Here is a 22,945-nt window from a genome sequence, read left to right as displayed (position 1 = left end):
CTACTCTTGAAAAACTAATCTACTTCGAAACGGACTAACCAAATAAGCTAATTACTCTAAATAATATTACTAACCTAAGTATTAAATAGGTAATATAAGGACTAACCGGTACGAAAGCTAATTAAGTGCTTGCGTTGCTCCTCTTCTGCTGATTCTTCTCGCGTTCCTCTGCTCCCTTCTCTTCTCCCTTCTCTGCTCTGCTGCTGCTGCGACCTCAATTTATTCAGCAGACCAGCGATCTCTCCGCGTGTGGCGCCAAAAAAACACATGCATGCACCGGCCGAAAGCATCACGGGAGGGAAGGGAAAATTGATTGATGTGACGTAAAAGAGATTGATGCGACGCAGCAAAAAGCGGTGGCAAATCGGTCGGCCGGCGTATTCGGCAACTGAGGTGCCGAATACGGCACTGTGGGCCGTATTCGGCACCTCAGTTGCCGAATACACCCTGTATTCGGCAACTGAGGTGCCGAATACGGCCCACAGTGCCGTATTCGGCACCTCAGTTGCCGAATACGGTGTTTTCGGATTTTCAGTTTCCGAAATTCAAATTTCGGTATTTGAGATACCGAATACGAGTGCTAGATTTGCAAATACGTCGACATGTTGTCTATTTTCGCAAATACGGTCACGTATGTTGTCTAAATTCCCACTGCCTTAATTTTCAGGTGTATTCTGAAATTAGTGTTACAAGCCAAAAGCTTAGAATTAACATTAATCTGAACAAAATAGAACCCTAAACTAGCAGTTCGCCCCTGAAGTCCAGTCTGACAACTTTCCAGCAGGTTATGATGCTAAGTTGCTAACTTCAACAAAGAGAAGAAAAAAAAATGTTTTTATCATTTTAATTTTGTTGGAACCTTACAGCCTGTTCATAAACCACTACTAGTCATACGAAGCCCAAACATTTAGCACTACGTAAACAGGTCAAAAAAATGGTTAAGAGGAGTTTGATATCACTAAAAAGATGCAGACTTGTTCCTGGCAGTGAAAGAGTTATGGTGGATTTTAGAAAAGAATCTATGCTGTAGTTTTGTTGGGGAATTATCCATGGAGTATTTATGTTAGACTCAATGAAGGAATCCGCTAAAGCAGAAGCTTTTTTTTCATGCTTCATATTCTTCAATCAACTGATTTTTTCTTTCGTTTCGATTGACAGTGAGTTAGCTGCGGTGGTTCTTCGGTGGGATTTCTCCGATCTTCAGACTTGGAGGGAAGTCGTAGGGCAGCAGTAGGCTGGCCCAACAGTGGGGGGGGGGGGGGGGTATGAGGATGTTGACACTGGTGACACGCATAATTAAATTAACCGCAAGCACATATATCAATATAGCAATTCCCTAAGAGTATTTCAATGTTTATCAAACTCAGGGAACAAGTGGATCAAAATTATAGCTAAAGAAAATAAATACTAACTAAATCAAGGTTGATTGTAAAGTGATTGGATCCCTGAAAATACAGATGATAGTTGTAGGGTTGTAAACAAATAGATAAAACGGTCTTCCCTAATATTTGGGTTCACAAGTATGCAAATATCATATTAAATAGTCTATTATCACTGCTCAATATTTACGTTGTAGATAAAGAGGTTCGTCTCACCCATGTTATCATGTAGGAAGGGTATGCTAAGATTATTTACAAATGCACTATAACAATATTGTCAGTACATAATCCTAAACATCACATTTACACTTACCCACAAGAGTATCATCTTATAAGAATGAATTCAAGATACATGTAATGAAGCGAACATCACATAGATTGAACAACTTGAACAAACACAATTATTGTCACAGAGTTACATCTAAGATCCCCAACATCATGGGAAGAACAAAGAGATTATCCCATAGTTGATCGAGAACACATGGCGTAAGATGAAGTAGAGCCTATCTTTAGGTTGCCTGTTGAAGAGGGCAAGCAACCGACCGCCAGGGGCGCTGGTGTCGCATGTCATAGGATGGGCCTCCAGGGCGCTGGTGTCGCGTTTCACTGAGAACATGCCCTGGAGATTTCTAACCCTAATGTGCCCTTTTTCTGTGGAAAAACTAGAGCATCTTGTTGTTGGAGGAGGTCTTCTTTGTATAGAGGCTCAGAGAGGATCTTTCTTGGAAAAGGGGGTCAAATCGCACCGCCAATGCCGTGTGAAGGGTTCTATAAATCCTGGGCCGTGCCAAACCGACTTACAAAAGAAGATGGACCATGTGGGCCTTGCCTTGTGCGGGTGCCACATGACAACTTCCTGTTCTGGACCGCGTGGCCTAGGTCTTCTAGGTAGGTCTTGATAATACCTTCCTTTTGTTGTTGATCCTTCGAAATGTCCTCTCTTTACTGTGAGTCTTCCATGATCTCGTCATTTTGTCGATTTCTCTTGAATTTCTGGATTTTTATAAAATGAAAAACAAAACACAATATGTTGTAAAACAGGGTTAATATTTAGATGCCAAGTGGCATTTATGATGAAATAATAATAATATAGCCACTATATTTCATATAAAAGATTGATATTGGTAGCAAGGGTTTAATTTCATAAAGCTGGTTTTGTGAAGAAAAAAACCATAAAATCATTATTGAATGAAGGAGGATTCGACCGTGATGGAAGGTCATCATGGCCTAAGTTTTAATGTTACCGGACACTTTGTACACAGCAACACATATCATATTGTTGGACATATTTCCCAAAAACGGGCATACCTTGCCCACTCACACCCCAAGAAAATACAGACAACCTATGCTAGTTGTTGTGATCAAATTGTAGTTCGTCCGTGAACGTGGACACGACTATTCGAATAGATTTACCTCTACAAAGTGGTATACTTTACCCACAAGCTAAGTTTGGCAGCATACCACCGTCGTGGCAGTGCAACTCAACACATGCATTACCCACTATAGCATCATTCCACTAGTCACCTACAGGCACTAACCAGGGGTTCCTGGCCTACAAGCTAGGCCTCCAATCGGGTCGATAAGTCTACACTTGCTTGCACCTACTCCATAGTATCCCGTTGCACTCTTGCCTTCGGACAACTAGCAAACTAGCTAGTGAGGTTTAGACTAAGCCGTGCCACATACAGGGTCGTGTGACTGTATTGTAAAGACTATGCAAGATGTCACATCAACTCGGTCTTTAATCGAACCAAGACAAATATCTCCATATTAAGCATGTCACAGTAACACTTAGACTTGCAAGGCATGTCCTGCGGAAATTATGTGCCCTAGCTCTAACAAGTTCTCTTTTGTTAATAGCTCTCTAGTGAGACTTTCCATCCCAATAACCCACACAGCACTAAGCATCGAGTTTCACACATTTCGCAAAACTAATTATGATTAAGCATGAAATAACAGAGTAATACATGATCCTAAGCATACTAGTAACATGAATTCATCTTAGCATAGTTAATATTACCGAGATGATAATTCTAGGGTTATCAAGGTAATATTTAGGTTGGTAATAATCAGGCTAGTTAATTTAGAATTAGGGCATAACTAGACGAACAATTTAAACTATGCAGACAAATAATATTTTATGCAATTATTTGGTGAAAAACGGCTGTTACGGGTTATGGTAATAAAAACTAGGTACAATATAATCAACGAGGGAAAACAGATTGAGACTTACCTCAGCTGACATCCTTGGGTCCTGCTCAAAGTCTTACGCTCCCGGCTCCTCCTCTTCTTCTTCTAACACTCCGGTCTCTAAAGCACGGCGCACAACAAACAAATTAAATACACACAAAAACATAATTAAACTCCAAAAAATTATGAAATTGATGATAATGGATAGCATTTGAAATTAGGTGAATATCGGTGAAAGAATCGTCAAAATCGGAGTTGAAACAGGAGAGAAACGGGCTTTTGAAAATTGAATCTAGGAAAAAAAGGGAAACACTGTTCATCTAGGCTGGCGTCGGTTTGACGGGCCATGGCTAGAACGGTACCAGTCACTCGCTGGAGTTGGGAGCGATGGCGGCCGACAGGGAAAATGCGAAGAGACGGTTTAGGCAGGGCTTTTTGGGTGCCAGGAGTGACCGTGGGCGCGAGGGAGGGATGTAAGGAACCACCAAAATAGTATTCTAATTAATCATTAAACCAATCATTTAATTAATCATGATTTTAATTATTAATCAGAATACCACTCCAGTAATTTCGACATATTTTTTGTGCCCAAGATCGGAACACATGTTTTTTCAACATATCACTTTACAACAAAACTTAACAAAGAGCCAGTGATTTAATTATATTATAAATTCTTATAATTTACAACAAATAGAGCTAGTAGAAGACTAAAACTAACCAACTCCTAGACAGAAGAGAACTATACAATAAAAGATAAAACTATGAACAACAAAAGAACGATGGAGCTATATGCCCTTAAGCTCCACAACAAAAGCATCACCTCTGAGTAGTTGCCTACTCGTGCCCACCACCACCCTCGGTGGGCGTGAAGTAGCCAAAGATCAATTACACCTTACCAGTAACACTTGAAATAGCAGCGTGAGTATGAAGGTACTCGCAAAACTTAATTCATATTGGGTACTTATAGATAACCCAACTCTAAGGATTATGCATTTAGACATTAGCAAGAATACGGTCACATGGTTAAGTAAATTGATGCAAAGCATAATTTGACATGAACATGTGAGCAACTATACTATACCAAAAATATTATTCTAAAACATAGCCACTAACATAAACTTAGATACAACTGAAATCATAATGTGCATAGGTGTGAATAGAACCATCTTAACATACCCACCACATCATCCTAAATTCGAAACTCTACGACCGATACGAATGGACAAAAGTATGCTCATGATCGAGAGAGTGATAATTTAAATTGATTTTTCACTATGCAGGGACTGCTCCTTTATCCACGTTATTTGAGTAACATACGGCTCATGTGACCACATAGGTTCACATAAGGGGTATTCATGTCAACCTTTCTCATATCCGGAACTACCTAATTGCATATGCTCCTATGACACCGAGGTTACCACAAGCATGTCCCGAACACATACGGCTCCCCGTCAACTTGCTTCTCCTATTCTTTTTCTCTTACGCGTCATAGGAACGCACGACAAGAATTAGCACGACATATGATATTCGACTTATCTTACCATTAGATCGACATGTGATTAGCACAAAAAGTGCTAAAGCCAACAACATTGACGGATGGTGCTTAAACGATGCAAGCGGTCTATGGCATTCGGGTTCCTCTCCCGACCTACCCTGAGGAACTCCACATCGGGACAGGAGAAAACACCCCTAACACTGTCCATATCTCGCCTCATCCTCATTGCTCATCCCAACATCATAAACCCAATATTATTATCATTGTGATAGTAATTAAACCCTATGCTAGCGAACGGTGAATTTATTTCACTAGTCGACTTCTACCGAAGGACCTAAGCATGGCTAAACAATTCGGTTAACCTTTGAATTAGACAACATTAAGTTAAACCCCAGCTACAAGGATATAGATAATCAATATCTCAAGACAGGGGATATAATGCATCAATATGGGTTCTACCCAAACCAAAACCCGACACCGACTTGATAACATATAAACATACATAAAGCATATGTTATCATATTAAACATATATGATCCAAATTAATGGTAGAAATATGCTTAGATGTTTATCTTGCTACTCAGATGGCTGTTTGATGCTACCCACATAGAATTCAAAGAACTCATGTGGCTCGGAGTCACCTTCAACCACACCCGCGTCAAGCTCCGAATTCTCGTTCACTAAAGAAAAATGCGTGCAATGATGAATATGAATGAAATGCAACAATATATACTACAATATGCATAACAATAAGCTAAAAGTGCAAGATATACGAAACAATAGTAAACTTTGTGATCTAAACAATTTTGGAAAGTTAACAGGAGGTCGAAGACTCTGGGTTGAACTCGGAACCTTTGGGTTCCAAAACCTCCGGGTTGTACTCCGAACGAGGGTTCTCGATTAGCCATTTCTGAATTAACTCTGAAGGCTTGGGTTGAGTCTGAAACCTCCGGGTTAGGCCGAAATGTCCTGGTGAGGCTCCGAGCGAGGATTCTTTGCTAAATCTAAATTGAATTAAACCTGACCCTCCGGGTTTAACCTGGACTAGCCAGGTTGGGTGGATTATCCAGGTGATGCTCCAAGTGAGGGTGCTCGGTTAAAAGCACTGTGAATTATCCAGACTCTCCGAGTTTAACCTGGACTATCTTGGTTGGGCAAACTTGCAGTTCTCGATGATCTTCCTAGGCCGATTCGACTCAGATGTTAAATATATCCTACATAAACATACATATACACTATACAAAGGGTTCTAGACTCAACTTGCACCATAAATCCTAACGATTTTTTAGCACAATTCATCGAGGTTTTCACTGGGCTACCTGGACTATCCGAGTTCTACTCGGACTATTCGGGTTGTCCAGAGAGGTTGCTTCGAAGGGAAAAACTCAGCCAATTTGATTTGTGAGTCTCTCCAAACCAAAGGAAAACATGTTTGAGATAGTTCATAGACTCACCAACCTAGCAACACAATTTCTAGCACAAAACTCATCTGAATCTTTTCTTTTTGCTTCACAGCTCAAGAACTCGAGAACTCTGTAAACTTAGCTCCAACTCAGAATTTATCAAACTAAAACGTGCATCCTTGCCATGGGAGTTTAGGAGACTCAACCAAGATGTTTTTTCAAGGTTGGTGACTGTCATTGAAGGTGGAAAAGCTCGGGAAGAGGAAGAACATTGGTACTCCTCGTGCTTCAACCAAGAACACCAAAAGACATCAAAACCAGCTTGAATCCTTCGTGAAAACGAAAATGAATTGGATCGATGAAGAGCTTAGAAGCTAAGGATCATATTATTAACACATGGATACTTCGATTTCTTCTTTTGAGGTGGGATTTTGGGGAGAAGGAGATAGTGATTGAGAGAGGGAGGGGTTGCTCGGGCTGCATGCTGGGAGTGAGAGAGAGATGGGGGAGAGAGGGAGTTGGTGGGGGCTGCTGCCCCAAGAGGAGATGGGGTGGTTGGCCACCCATGTGGGCCCCACATGCTAGAGAAAGAAGTTCGTTTCAATTGCGAATTCATTTCTTTCTCTCCCAAATTTCTTTCTCTCATCCAATTGATTTAAAATCAAGTGCTCTAATACTCCGAAACAAAATTACACAAAAGTAAACATAATGCTTAATAAGCATGATTATGTTGAATTACGTGATTACGGTTTTAGGACGTGACAAGGGATCTCCGTGCTTGGCTTGGCCGATGAAGCACCATCGGTGGCCAATGGCCTTGGTGGCTCTATGGTGGTTCAGGAGAGAGGGGAAGGGGTTAGGCAGAGGAGCGAGGGAGGTGAAGGGTGGTCGGGTGAAGCTCGCCGCAAGGCCTAATTGGCCGGCGACGGTCTTTGGTGATGGATCAATGACGGTTGTCATCAGAGGGAAAAATAGTGAGAGCGAGAGAGAGAGAGAGAGAGAGAGAGAGAGAGAGAGAGAGAGAGAGATGAGTGTAGGGAGGAGCTTTCCTCGGTGAGCTTGGCAAGTGGCGGTGAGGTGCGAAGGGCGAACGACCGGGCCTTTATAGCCAGGCGAGGGCTACAGCGGTCGGTGGTAGGGTCTAAGTGTCTAGCTTCACTGTGGTATGACGTGCGATGGGTTGTCAACGACAACGGGACACAGCGATGCAGCATCTTTGGATGAGCGTGGCATGGGCAGAAAATTTAGTGCAATAGCCGAGATGGTGGTGGCTTTTCCATGCGTGCGTGCTCGCACCGGCGAGGTTTTCAGACGCTGTCGTCGTGCGGCACCAAAGGAAGAGGAGCGACGAGGTGGCGGTGTAGATTTCAAAATCACTGAAAATTTGGGATGTTATAGTTGCCAAGCTTGACATTGGTGACTTGATTGGTGTTGCTGGCCACTATAGCGTGTTGCTCTCGACCTTGAACATGTTTGGGCTGCTGCTCCCAGCTGGCACGCAAACTAACACACCTCGGGTGATGACCTTGTACGACGGCATCATCACAGCATCATCATGGAACACCGTGCTATCCTCACTGCCAATGAACATCGTTCATGCCGTCAGCCACTGCGGCATCCATCCCTACCTTAACCGCTTCTGGGTCACACTCCAGCTCATTATAGACGCGGTAGATCGCAAGGTATGCCTTGGGCGCCACTGTGAATGTCGTGATGTACTTGATCCCAAGAACTATTATGCACTGCATGGAATTGCCATCTGCATCACTCGTCGGTTGTGCTGCGTGCCCATCCTTGCTGATGGACTTGGTGGAGCCCATAGCTCACCTCATGTCCATGAATGTCCTCAATCCAATCAACATGATGTTGCACGTTTCACCATGGTCACACCTGCCCTTCCACTTGGCATGAGGCGAAAGCATCCCTTTGCCTTCGAGGATGATCGGAAGGTGACCATTGGTGGCACTAGTGTCAAGAACGCAATGATCATCCACACACCATCCCAGACATAATCGAGCCTAGAGAGCAACTGCGTCGGTGTTTCGACGGCCATCAGCTTGTAGCTCTTGTGTAGTCCACTTCACAACTAGGGTTGTTGCATTGCAGTCCACTTCGCAGATGGATGAAGGGGATAAGGAATCAAATTGAGGTCCTTGAATCTTGCCTTGGGCAAGTCTCATTGTTTGCTGTGCTGCTCCATGTCCAATGTTTTGCTGCTTACACTATGCGGAGAGACCCGATAGTAGAGCAGTGAAGAGATGGTGGGTGTTGGACAAAGATTAGCTTTGGTGATGCATGACTGCAACTTAATTTCAGTCTTTAGACGAATCTCAAAAGTTTAGGTACGTGTGAAATTCAATTCCTTCTCGGGGTAGCGACACTTCAGCCTTGTTTGGATGCAAGGGGAGGGAAACCCAGGGGAAAATCCCCAAGGGGGGTTTACCGGTTTAGAGGGCACTTCATTTCCCTAAGGAATTCCTGCCATTCCCTACTACTTTTTGGGAGAAGGGGTCAAAATCCCAGGGAACGGAAAAATTTCTAAAAAAATCAGAAAAAATCAAGAAAAAAAATCGATAACATAAGAAACATGTTACATGATCTACATCAACATAACAAAATCATGAAATATTCAAGAAAAAAGTAGCTCAAATCTGTACCAACATTCAAATTAGAGTTGTATCCATACAACCGTATATATATTTCAAATATAAAAATGAAACATGAGACAATTCATGCAAACTTTGAATTAAAGTACCATCAAACATCTAGCCAAGTTAATCTATAGCAGATGTTTCTCTCGATCCATACATTCGCATAGATAATTCAAAAACAAAATGAGGCATGTGTGACTTCACTAGTGTTGCCTCACATAAGTCCTTTAGAACATGAGCATGATGATGTAATAAACAAAACGACACATGATTTTGAAGAGGAACCATATGGCATTAGCTTGTGGTATGCTCATATACATCTTTGTTGCAACTGAACTAGATCTCTAATCCAAAAAATTGCATGTCCCTATCCACTTCTGCTTCTAAAAAAATACTTTTGAAGAGATAAAATGTGAAATAGTTGTTAGAAAACCTTCTCTCATTCACCTCCAAGATGCATCAACATTTGGGTGCCGCAACCCTCGACACCTGAGATTGCAAGGGAACAAAAGTAAAACAAACTCAGTTAGGCGGCATAATTATTTTGCACACGGTAGATTCAAAATTAAACATCAACAACTTTACATGCATTTTCCCATTTGGTATGTGTACTGTCAGCAGGATTTCGCACCTTTGCAGGTGTATCTTGCTTACTACAATCTATCTCATATTATTAATCCTCTTGTAGAGTCCTACTCACAAGCTCAAAGCAAAGTAGCATATGCTACTCCATAAACCCATATTATAAACAAAAGCTAACTAGATTATATACATGTGTGTACATGAACACATCATACCACTCAATCAATCGAGTCTGTATACAGTCCTGTACAAACTCCATCTTTATCTGAATTCCATCCTTTTCAATTATCATAATGGTGGAAAATCCTATCCCATTGCCTTATCAATTGATAGCAGATACTAGGCACATCACCCAGCGAGTTCGTCCAAACTAAAAAAATGCAGAAATTACCTACTAATGTTTCAATAATTGGGAGTCTATATGCAAATCACACCGCATACAACTAAAAGCACACAATGAGAAGGACCACATAAGAATGATCCTTGTCAGATTAGGATGTCAAAAAACAACCTTAAAAACAACATATGTGTGGACCATATCAAATTGAAGAACACACTTTACCAAGATTTGTAAACAAGTGTACATGAAAATATATAATATCTGCATCAGGGAAATGAAAAGAATTACAGAAAAATGATCATAGATTCAAATGCTTCATGAATGAGGTCAGTGTAAATGGATCATGAATGCCTATACGAAGAACCGAAGACGAACATAAAGACATATGTAAACGAAAATGGCACAATACATCTTCACAAACTATCAGATCGAACTAGACATGTTGAACAATGGCAAACTCGTGCAAGTGGCAATTAGGCAACGATAGGGTTGCAGAGAGAAGTACAGGCAACAATATCAACATGCTATTGTAATTACTCGTATAACAGGAGGAAAATATCTGGTTAGGTTTGAAAGACACGGAGAAAAGGATCATTCACTGCTGCCATTCTTAAGCGCAATTGACAGAGGGACCTTGCAGATCACAGCGTACCCAACAAAAAGCACACAATGAGAAAGACAACAAAAGATATATGTACAGACTAAAGAAATCCGGCTAATTCACCAGAAGGCTACACAACTAACACAAGATCACACTAAACCACAAAGCCCAACCAGATCTACCAAATTTTGCATAAAATCAACACATGTAACTGCCGGATCAACCAAGAACAAGTACCAATCCTCCTCTATCGCCACCACATTTGAGGTACATGAGAGGATTTTGGCTCTATACCTTCGATTAGAGGGGGAAGGAAGAAGCATGTCGGCTTTCAGTGATATTCCCTTAGCCCTCAGTGATATTCCCTTCCCGGAGTCACCTTCCTCGAGATCATGCATGCACCCAACGATCTTCCCTTACCTGGATGCCTTTCTCGAGCTCCTACTCTCTGCTGCCGAGATATGAGAAGTTTAGAGGTGCGGAACCAAATCCCTCACAGCGTGTGATGAAACGCGAGAGGAGAAGGAGGGAGGAAGAAGAGTAGATTCACCTTATGCGCGAGATGCCATCACTAGAGTGAGAGAATGGGCCATGGGACGGCGAGCGAGGGAGGGGAAGACAGGGGCCGTGCCGACTCGCATCGTGAGCGATAGGTCGAGGTGAGGTCATGATTTAGCGACGGGGAATCATTTCCCGACCTCCTGAGGCGTGGATCATTCCCACGTGAAAATGATAGGATTTGGCCCGTGAAATCCATATCATGTGGGTTTCCAAATCCACCATAGGGGAGCTTGCCTCCTGGGTTTCGCACCCAAGGAATGGTCCAGGATCCCTATCGAAATTGGAGTTCCCAAACATACCCTTTAGATTTGATATTAGGTTTCATCACCTACTTCTCCTTCTTTGTTGGTAGAATCAAACACTTGTAATTTACAGTACCATATAGATCCCTCATGTGGCACCATATAGATCCCTCATGTGGCGTTTGGCAACTAGGAAAAGAGGAGTGAGATAGAGAAAAAAAAATAGAGTGTTAGGTTAGAAAGGTGGAAGAAAGGTAGATAACTAGGATTAAATTATGTTCCTATTCCAATGAGATATTATTCCCCTTTGCCAGTACCCAAACGGCATATTTGCAGTCAGCAGTACCAAGTCACATACACATGGGACCCATTTGTCAGTGAACCAACCATATTTTGCTTTTCTTCCTTTTCTGCTTCGCATTTCCTCCACCTCCGATTCGATTCTTGTACCCTCCTTTACCCGATCCGCCCCAAACCCTAACCCTCTAAAACCCCTTCTCTCTGATGGCCGCCGCCTCGCCGCCGCCCTCCCCTCCCCACACCAAGCGCCCCAAGATGTCCTCCTCCGACCCGGAGGCCGAGCCCACCTCTCCTTCCGCCGCCGGTGCCGACCCCGGGCAGCCCCGCCGCCGTTACAAGCGCCGCAAGGTGGCCATCCTCCTCGGCTACTGCGGCGCGGGTTACCAGGGCATGCAGAAGAACCCGGGCGCGCGCACCATCGAGGGCGACCTTGAGGAAGCGCTCTACCAGGCCGGCGCCGTGCCCGAGGACGACCGCGCCGCGCCCCGCCGTTACGACTGGGCGCGCGCCGCGCGGACAGACAAGGGCGTCAGCGCCGCGGCGCAGGTCGTCTCCGGGCGCTTCTACGTTGACCCGCCGGGCTTCACGGACCGCCTGAACGCCCAGCTCGCGCCCCAGATCCGCTCCTACGGCTACGTGCGCGTCACCAACTCGTTCAACGCGAAGAAGTTCTGCGACCGCCGGAGGTACGTGTACCTGCTCCCCGTGTTCGCGCTTGACCCGAGCGCGCACCCGGACCGCGAGGCCGTCATGGCGAGCATGGGAAGTGGGTGCGAGCTTGCGAAGTGCGTGGAGTGCTCTGAGAGGGGTAGGAAGGTGCCTGGTGTCATGGGCCGGGAAGGGAAGGTGCCCTGCCCCGGAGAGAATGGTGTTGATGCTCCCGTGGAGGGAATTGTCGCTGGCCATGGCGAATCTGGATCAATTGGGGATGTAAAATGTGAACCTACAAGCTCAGTTGGTGGTAATGCCAATTGCCATGGTGAAATTGGATCAAGTGGTAATGAGAAGCTTGATTTACCGACCTCTGGTAATGGAACTGAAGCTGAAAATGCTGAGCTGGGATCGAACTGTGTAGGAAAACATGATATTGTACCCTCAGGTAGTGGAATAAAATCTTCTTAAGTTCTAATCTTAATCTGTGCTAACCAGTGTTAATTTGACTTGTTCCAATCTGAATGCAGGTTCAGCTGATGCTTCAATTGTCAATGAGGAGGGGCATAAACTTGAGGCTCCAATTATTGGAGAGGATAAGGTGCAAGCTATGGATTTTGAGAAGAGCAATGTTGAAGAGATGTCCCCAATGAAGAGTACCTCTTCTTACACTGATGAAGTGAAGGAGAGATTCAGCAGGATTCTCAAGTATTATGTTGGAACCCACAATTTCCACAATTTCACCACAAGAACTAAGGCTGAGGATCCTGCAGCCAAAAGGTTTATCATTTCCTTTGGTGCCGATCGTGTTGTCAGCCTGGATGGAATTGATTTTGTCAGGTGTGAAGTTATTGGCCAGAGTTTCATGCTCCATCAGATCCGAAAGATGATTGGCCTTGCTGTAGCTGTGATGAGGAACTGTGCACCTGAATCAATCTACGATGTCGCTTTTCGCAAGTAATGTTCTTATAAGCTGATACATGTGAAACAATCTATATAACATATGTTTGCATGATAAATGATTACTTACGTTTTATTTCTGCTGCAGGGATGTCAACCTTAATGTGCCTACTGCGCCTGAGGTTGGGCTGTACCTAGATGAATGCATGTTCACCTCATACAACAAGAAATGGAAGGATTCACATGAGGCTGTTTCCATGGAACCTTATTTTGAGGAGGCTGAAGAGTTCAAGATCAAGTATATTTTCACTCATATTGCAGCGATGGAACACAAGGAAGGAGCTGTAGCTCTGTGGTTGCACTCATTGAACCACAGAAATTATCCAGATTTCCGCTACATGGAAACTGCTGGTACTGAGGACAGGGTTGGGGGTGAAGCTGAGGGTATTGAAGAAGTACAAATGCCAAGCGATAATGTCAGTGTGTAATCAATTTTGCCAAGGAGCCAGAGCGTGCAAAACTGATGAGGTCGTTTGTTGTATGCACCGAATGAGGGGCTTGAGACATTGCTTTTGGAATAAAATGGAGAGTGGAGGCTGTATCTATTCTCCAATGTAACATGGATATTAAAAGGCTAAGGTGCATGGCTATACATCACAGTGCTTTTTTTGGCAGTAAATCATGATCCCTAGGTTATTCTTCCCTGATAAGGATCTATAGATTGATTAACCTTATATCTGTACTTCGTTAGTTGCTTCCATATGGTTGTATAATAAATTGTGGCACCTGAAAGCTTCTGCAATATTTTGTTTGCTGAAATTATTATGAGATTCGTTAGGTTTATCTGATGACATGCAGCTGCATGTTCTTGCATTTTCCCTTATTGCAATTGGTGTTACTAACACATCTTTGTTTGAGTACATTGAGCCGTAGTGTTATTCCAGGCATGCAAAAATGAGACTTTGATATCATGTCTCAATGACAGACATGTTGCAGTTATCCTGCGTATTGTTGGGGGGGGGGGGGGGGCGATGACAGACATATTTGCCAGTTTTCTTACCTAGCCTTGAAGATATAGTACTTCATGATCTACCTTGATTAGTGATGCTTCTGTCTTGTACCTTGCTAGCTTGCTGGTGTAGAGCTTGGTAGACCTTGCGACCTGATTAACCAAGCTGATAGTAAGCTAGGGAAGCAGGCAGCTCATGCTTTGTTTCTTACACATGGCTGGTCGTGAGATTTTGGTGGCCGTTCGATCATTTGTGCTCGTTCGCAACCGGTTCCCACAGCGTTAGTAGTACCCTGCTAGCTGGCTTGCTGGTGTAGAGCTTGGCAGATCTTGCGACCTGATTAACCCAGCTGATAGTAAGCTAGGGAAGCATTCTTATACACAGGGCTGGTTCTGAGATTTTGGTGGTCCGAGGCCCTAAAAACAGGACCCCATTGAATTGAAACATCAACAAAATAATTAATTTATAAATTGTAAAGATAATATTTAGTGCTTAAAAATTGTTTCCAATAACCACTTAAAAGCATACCGAAAACAACGCATCTCAAACGTGCATGCTTTCTAGAAAACATGATAGGAAAAACTTGCTGAAATTTGAAAAAAAATATATTAACAGTTGAAAACTAGTGCAAAGCTATAAAAGCATCAAATCAACTTAAACAAATCTTACCAATTAACACGAGCTGATGTGAAACTCTTAAGAATTTGTATTCTCGAGACCCTAACCTGTGCTGTCAATTGATGGTTTACACCTAATAACTTACCGTAAAAGTGTAAATCTTACTAATTATATCAAGTCGCCGACGGAGATAATGATAATCTGTTTACTGCAAAAGTGCAATTGATCAGTCATCGTGTGCTGACATGCTATTGTGCTAATTATTACAATCAATCAAGTCATTACTGCAAAAGTGCATGTTGCTACTTCGCTAACAGGTTGCATGTAATCTGATTATGCATGCTTTGCATAAGTGCCCGATGCCCGTGTTAGGCTCTATTTGTTTCTGTTTCTGATTCTGCTTCTGCTGCTACTTAGAAGTTAGAACAAATAGAGTTTTAGATAAGTGGTTTCTGAGAAGTTAAAAACTTACTTCTGAGAAAAATAAACTAAAGTTGAGAAGCTCGCTGAGAGACATTTTATGAGAAGATATATGTTGAAAAGTCAAAAAAATGTTATAAAAACCAACATATTATTTTCAAAAACAGCTTTTCAGACAAATAAAAAACATAGCTTTTAAAAAAAATCCAAAAACAAAAGCTCAACAAACAAACCGTTAGTATATTACCTTGAGATTAAGTGATTGAGTCCTGCTCCTCCTACAGTCCTGCAGAGCGGCCACAGCCTCACGGGTCACCGTCTCACCGAATCACCAATCAGCCATCAGCGGCAGACTAGGGTTCTGCTGCGGCCAGTGTTTGCAGCCATCACCGAATCACCAATCAGCCATCAGTGCCCACCAACTGCTCGACAAAATGTATGAGCCCTAACGTCGACATACCAGGGTTTGCAGGCGTTCCAGGAGCTGCTCCATCGTCATCGCCAACCTCCATACTTCTGGGCATCCCCACCATGTGTATCGTAACATCGAGCCTGATGTCCCTCGTGCATGCCAACCAGGGTGGCCACCAGGTGTTCGAGGAATTGCCATTTGGCTTCGACGCCTTCCCTAGTTACGGCGGTGGCTTGAAGACACCGGGTAACATTTCTACGGCTGGTCCTACTTCGCCTCAACCCACCAGTGGCCTTCTTGACATGGACACCAGCTACATCGACTCTGAAGGTGACCTCACTATTGTGCACAATGCCAACTGGATGGGCGTACCTGAGCTGTGGGGAAATATCTGTGATGAGAATATGTTGATTCAATGGCTATTGTTGCTGAATTGTGTTGAGTGCCATGGCCGCTGCCTTCGAAAATGGAGTTCACAAGGGGTGGTGTTGAGCTACGGCCCATGCCATGGCCATCCTTCATCTTGTATCAGTTTGGAATTCCTTGTGGGTGTGCTTCATCGGACCTAAGGCCACCATGGCCACCACCTGCGCAGTTGAAGATCATGTGCGACCAGGCTGACCCAGACCATGGCCATCCTTTGGCTGCCATGAGTCCGGATTGCAGTCCAGTTCCATCATTGAGGTGCAACTAATTTCCAACTAGTTATTGACTCAAACAAATGTGACTGTACTCCAAGTGTTATATATTATGGAAGGATTTAGGTCCAGGAGCAAACCTTATGCACAAGCTAAATTGGCGGCCGAGAAAGCTTAGGGTAAGCTTGATCTCTCTCCTAGTCAATCTATTTTTATAGAGCTGCGCATATTCAGTTTGGTTGTTGAAAATTCACTGCGAACCCTTGATGCGATATGATGCAATGGTTGTGAGATGGTATACATTGGTGAGTTGTGGAGATGCAAACTGTACATCTATATGTTTGATCGTGGGGATATATTCACACCTGTTTGGTTGGTTCATCTTGATGAGGGTACTAGTTGTGTTGAGCCTAAGGTTTCAATGCCAGTTAGTTGGATGGGAAGCAACATTTCAGGCAGTAGAATCTTGTTTGAGTGGTGACTGGACCCCTGGAATTTATGTGACCTTGTGTCGGGTTGCTGCTCTTTTATTGTCTATACTCCATCAAGTGTCAGTGCTATACACTCAACATCAGGAGATGGTGGTCAATGACAAGTCAATCAAGTGATTCGGTTGTGAGCTAATACAGAGTCAAGGCAGCGGAAGTGTGGTAGTGTTTGTGGGTGTTTGGAGATGACACTCGTTATGGCCACTGTAAACAAATGCAGCTATCATCACTTTTGGTGCTTATACAGCCAATTATCATCATTTTTTGTCATGGAGATACTCACTGGTTTGATGTACGAGGAGCTCTACATGGTGCAAATGACCAGCCTCTTCACTTGCATAGCGAACAGAGCTACTATGACAGTGGCACGTGGGAAGAAAAATCATGCTATTATCAGATAAATTGTAAAGAAAATGACCTTACATTGAAGAGGTATACAAATGGCACATGCAGGAATTTCCATTAGCGTGCTAATATTCATAAACAATCTCAGTCCCAAGTGCTCATCAGGATGCTTCCACTACAAGATTTGGAAAGGAAACCACATGAAGATAATTTCTTAAAGGATAACAAGATTCTCAATACTGAACAATTGCTCTTTGCTGCTGTTGGTAAGTGGTTGCAGGACCTAGTGTCCTTGTCAATGATAATTGTGGATATCCAATTTTGGCCATCTCAAGTGTGTCACGGGCAAGTGAAGCTGCTGTCTGGCAGCATTGGCTTGAGTCCAGGAGGCTCAAACCAGATAACGCTCTAGCCAGATCGATAATGAATCGAACGTATCGTATTTACATTTATGTATGTTACAAATAACCCTCTTTAATAGATTGCTATATGAAAATGACATTTTTATTTTTCATTTGGCAAAATAAAAAATACTAGATTGGGAGGAGTTGTGTCAGTCTGAAGGCTTCACTAAATTGGCTTAGGGGCAAGCCAAAATTGAAAGGAGGGAATGTTAGAGAGTACTATGGATGGGCTGTCGCTATTTGGGCCGTGGCGGTTCAAGGCTAGGCCCAGCTGCAATTACGAGAACATACGAGCACTTGGAGGGGCAAGGAAGACAGGATGGAACGATGACCGGAACACACGAACTCCTCCATTCCAGTTTGTCTTCCTCCTCCCCTGTACTGTTACTGCTCTTCTTCTAAATTTTATAATACTCTATTCAAAAAGATTCTTATGAGATTTTATCCATACTATACATTCTGAAATTTAATAGCTACACATATTATTACAGGAAATAGAATTTTTTTATAAAATCGAATCATATAAAATTTGTTACCGGGTGGGATGGCGCGGTGTGGGCTTGCCATTGGACCGTCGCGCGGGGATGGGCGCGGGTGGTGGATGCGGGATCCCGGGAATATTTTGGTTGGAGGATGGAGCGGATTGGCTCGGCGTGGGGGAGGCGGGATCCGCAGGGAGCAAGCAGCAAACCGGGGAGCCCGTAGCGGGCGGCCAATGTACGTGCCTAGGCAGTCGTTCCTGTTATCCTGTGTAGACTGTGGAGTCGGTTGCCCGTAACGGATTGCCTCTGGGATCTGGATGGGTCGATGGGATGGGTGGCCTGGCCTGTGTAGACTGTGGACTCGGTTGATCCATTGCTGCCCGGAGATCTGTTCGTACAGACTACAGATAATTGTTTCTGCCGGTTGATTTTTCCTAAGTGCCGAAAAAATATATCTTGAGTTGGGAATCTTGACTGAAGCTGGTAGGTAACCTGCAGTGGCGATACATGGAGCCTAAGAGTTTATTTTTAGAGAGGCTTGTAAGCTCATTGAAAAATCAGATAAAATGGTAATTTAGGCCTGCAAGAAAGCCCAATGGAAGACGAAAAATAAGGGAAGCCCCATCGCCACATGTACGCGGCCCACAACACTTTGAGACTCGTTTTCTTCTCCCGAAACAACAGCCATCACGAGCGCTCCCGTCAGCGAGGAGATCCAGCAAAGGCTTTGGGCCTGGTCCAAACAACCATGTGGTTGCGATCCGCGATGAGAGCGAATTAGTGCAGTTCTAACCATTAAAACATATTTTTCAAAAATTATACGAGTCTTGTTGTTTATAATTTTTTATAACTTACAGAGGAGAAAAGTGTTAAGATTTAATCTATTTCGTGCTAAGAATTATCTCTTAAATTTTGAAAAGTATATTGTAGTTGTTAGAGCTGGAGCTGCCTTCAAAACTGTGACATGACATACTAGTGCTACTAGCGGCCCAGTGTCAGTAGGTAGATGAGGGTATGCTTCGGGAATCTCAAATCACAAGGAGTCTGGGCCGTGGTCAGAGAAGTCAGGAGGCACGCTTCGAACCATTCCATTCCCGGGCGGGCGTCGTCAGAGATCAGTGACTGAAATGACCGGAACCCTCTCATTGCACCACATACCCATTGCCGATGCCTTAAAAATACCCCAGCTGCTTGCCCAAGGCACACTATGCTTGGAATTCGTCAGAACATATTTTGGTTGTGTTTGGAAGCAAGAATATTAAGTTCCGTAGGTATTTTCTACTAAGTCTCAAACCTGCCTAAAAAAATGTGCCTTCACGATCCTAACGCGTAGCATAACGTGAGTAGGCCATCAACTATGATCATCATCACGCTTTTAAACGGCTGGGAATGGGACAAACGGAAAGCTCCGTGGCCATGCATGCCACCCGTAATGATCCTCCGGCCCGGATTGTTTTATAGTACTAGTACTGGACTGACCTGTATCCAGAAATATAAAACATTTCATGGCCATCACGTACGTAGGTTGCTCCACTCAAACCAGATTCGAACGCATCATACTCCGGTCAAAGCAGCACACGCATAAATGAATGCGGCATGCAGAGACGGGCAGGGGCAGCCGCAATGATACGCTCGGGCATTGGCCCTCTCAACAACTCTAATAATGTATCTATATTTTATTCTCTCTATTTTTATATAAATTGTTATTTATAAAGATCTCCTTTCATATTACTTTACCACTTCAGTAGTACATCTATATTTTATTATTTATATTATCTCTTATACTTTTTAATAGTATTTTATAAGTAACCATATATTCGTAACGACTATATTTTTTAACGGTTATATTTCTAACTGATATTTTTTCAACAAATATTTTTTCAACGATTATTTTTCTAACGGTTACTTTTCCAACGACTATTTTTTCAGATATATATATATATATATATATATATAAAAGTTCATTTATCATTCCTGAACGATCTCCTCTCTCCAACTCTCTCTATGTCTTTTCTCACATATCTTTGTCTCCTCTCTAACATCGTAATGAGGCGTCACAATATCTTCAAGCAAATTTTCATGGATTCGTCGTCAACCTCATTTGATGATGACAAACTTATTGTTGCTATAACATTCTAAGTGCACGATAAAAATCAACGTTTGAATGCTCGATGTCATGACGGTTTCGTGCCAGGCCATCAAGTAATTCATCATGGCAGAGAAACCGGACATGCTAGTCTATACACATACTACTTTTTAGAGGCTTCCACTATAGCCCGATTATCTTGTGACGCAGGTTTGTAATTAGTGAATATGTTTTTGTTCGCTCTTATGGTTTATCCTCCCATCTCATTTTATTATTATTTCTACGCAGATTTAGAATGTGTCTGTTCTATGTTTCTTTGTATAGTGCAATCTGTAGTAGAGCGTGATAGCTATTTCATGCAGAAAAGAAATGGTGCTGGGATTCTCGGGTTATCTCCTTTGTGGAATATTACCACTGCATTTCAAATGCTAGCTTGTGGAGTAACAACGGATGCTACTGGTGAATTTATTTAGATTGAAGAAAGTACTACTACAGAGAGTCTTAAAAGATTTGTACAAGCTGTTGTGTAAGTCTTTAGAGATAAGTATTTAAGATCTTCAAATAATATTGATACTGCTAGGTTATTTGAAATGAGAGAGACAAGAGATTTTTACGGTATGCTAGGGAGCATAGATTATATGCATTGGAAGTGAAAAAATTACCCTGTAGCATGGCAAGGAATATATATCGGTCATGTGCATGAGCCCACAATTATTCTGGAAGTCGTTGTTTCATAAGATCTTTGGATTTGCCACGCTTTCTTTAGTTTACCGGGGTCTCATAATGATATTAATGTTTTTCACCGTTCCCCTCTATTTGCAAAGCTAGTTGAAGGATAAGCTCCAAAATTGAATTACACCATCAATAATCACAACTATACAATAGGCTTATTACCCGTCAGATGGCATATATCCACCATGGGCAACTTTCATGAAGACAATAACATCTCCACAAGAGAATAAGAAAAATATTTTCTCGTAAGCTTAAGAAGATGCCAGGAAGGATGTCGAATAAGCATTTGGAGTTATACAGGCTCATTTTGCTATCGTTCGTGGACTAGCAAAGTTTTGAGATCAAGAGACACTCGGACAAATCATGACGACTTGCGTCATCATGCATAATATAAAAATTGAAGATAAGCGAGAAGACTTCGATTACGATCATGAGCCGGAAGACTTCCATTACGATCATGAGAGAGAAATGGTGGTAGTTTCTGATGAGCACACCCTTGAGCTATATCAATTTATGGAGTTCATTAAGAGCAATCATGATATCAGGGACCGACAAGCTCACTCTCAGCTTCAAGATAATCTAGTCGAGCACCTATGGCAAGTATGCAGAGTCAGAACTTATCAAGTAGTGTTTTCATTATGGAGGGGTGTAGTGTTTTCAAATTATGTATGATGTATGTAGTTCTTTCTGAATTAATGTATTATGTTCTTTTGACATAACTTATAGTTCGCACAATAAATAGCTCACACAACAAATGATAACATGGTTTGATATGTCAGAAGATCATAAGATAGACATCTTTAAACTCTTTATAGTTTGCAAATACAATTGCCATGTATGATATAGTCTTAAAAGGTTTGTACAAGCAGTTTATGGAGTTTATTAAGAGCAATCATGTTTTAAAGAACTGATAAACTCACTCTCAGTTCAAGATGATCTAGTCGAGTACCTATGACAATTGTATGCAGAATCGTAGTTCTTATAATGTAAGCATTTGCAATAATATAATTGGAACCTATTAAGTAGTGTTTTCATTATAAAAGGATGTAGTGTTTTCAAATTATGTTTGATGATGCATACAATTCTTTTTTATTAATGTATCATGCACTTTTAACATAACAAATTGTTCATACAACAAATAGTTCGTATAACAAATAGTTCATACCACAATACAGAATGGATCAATGCATCCTGCCTTCCAAAACGCTTCAATCTGGATTCTGGACCAGTGGAAGCCCCCTTCAATTTTTAATTGCTGAGACAAAATCAGTGCTACCTGCAAAGCAAAACTGACATAATCCATTTATGCTCACAAAACCATAGCTGCATACCCAGAAAGCACCACAATAAACACAAATGGAAGAGGCATAGACCCATACGTTGAACCAGCACACACAATTCGTCTACGACCCCAAGTGACAACCAAAAACTCGGTCACCTCTCCGTCACACCATTTTCACCAGGAGAAACAAGTTTCATCACTATGTAAAGCTATCTTCACAACTGAGAAAAAAGTCTATCGAGACTGATTACAAGGAGGACACACACAAAAAACACTGAAAAGTCTGGTTAACTAGCAAGCGGCAACATATAAGCATCATCAATGATGAATTCTACAAATGACCATCAACTGCAACAAAATTTGTAAATGTCAACCCTGCCATAACCACATAAATGGCATACTCAAGCCATATGTTTCTATGACCATAAACAATGCACACATAAAGGTAATTGATTCAAAACACTAGAATGTTCCTTGTCATCCGAACAACAATGGAAATCGATTTGGAAAGAATTGGAGCGCTCCAATCAATACCTTCAATGTTCTCTAGGGTCACACCCTAGGACTGCAAGACATCTCTAGGAGTTTTCATCACCTGAGTGATCTCCTTCATCCTCTTGACAATATCGATTGTGTTCGCTTGCATGGCCTCCATGAACCATCTCTTGTCTTCCTCACTGCAGCCAAAACAATAAAAAATATGAACAACACAACAATTTTGTCTTCCTCACTG

At 42.4% G+C, this 22,945-nt stretch overlaps 1 protein-coding gene across 1 annotated transcript; it reads left to right on the top strand.

Annotated features, from left to right (window-relative positions):
* The first annotated feature begins 11,862 nt into the window (after positions 1–11,862).
* Positions 11,863–14,143, top strand: LOC133921580 (uncharacterized). The gene is made up of 3 exons (XM_062366520.1): positions 11,863–12,843; positions 12,926–13,352; positions 13,444–14,143. The coding sequence occupies exons 1-3, from the start codon at positions 11,949–11,951 to the stop codon at positions 13,781–13,783; spliced, it is 1,662 nt and encodes a 553-aa protein (XP_062222504.1). The 5' UTR covers positions 11,863–11,948; the 3' UTR covers positions 13,784–14,143.
* Positions 14,144–22,945: the final 8,802 nt, after the last annotated feature.

The sequence above is a fragment of the Phragmites australis genome, chromosome 6, assembly GCF_958298935.1.
Source record: "Phragmites australis chromosome 6, lpPhrAust1.1, whole genome shotgun sequence".
Classification (NCBI taxonomy): Eukaryota; Viridiplantae; Streptophyta; class Magnoliopsida; order Poales; family Poaceae; genus Phragmites; species Phragmites australis.
Note: the sequence above shows the minus strand (reverse complement) of the source record. Positions and strands in the feature narration are given on the sequence as shown.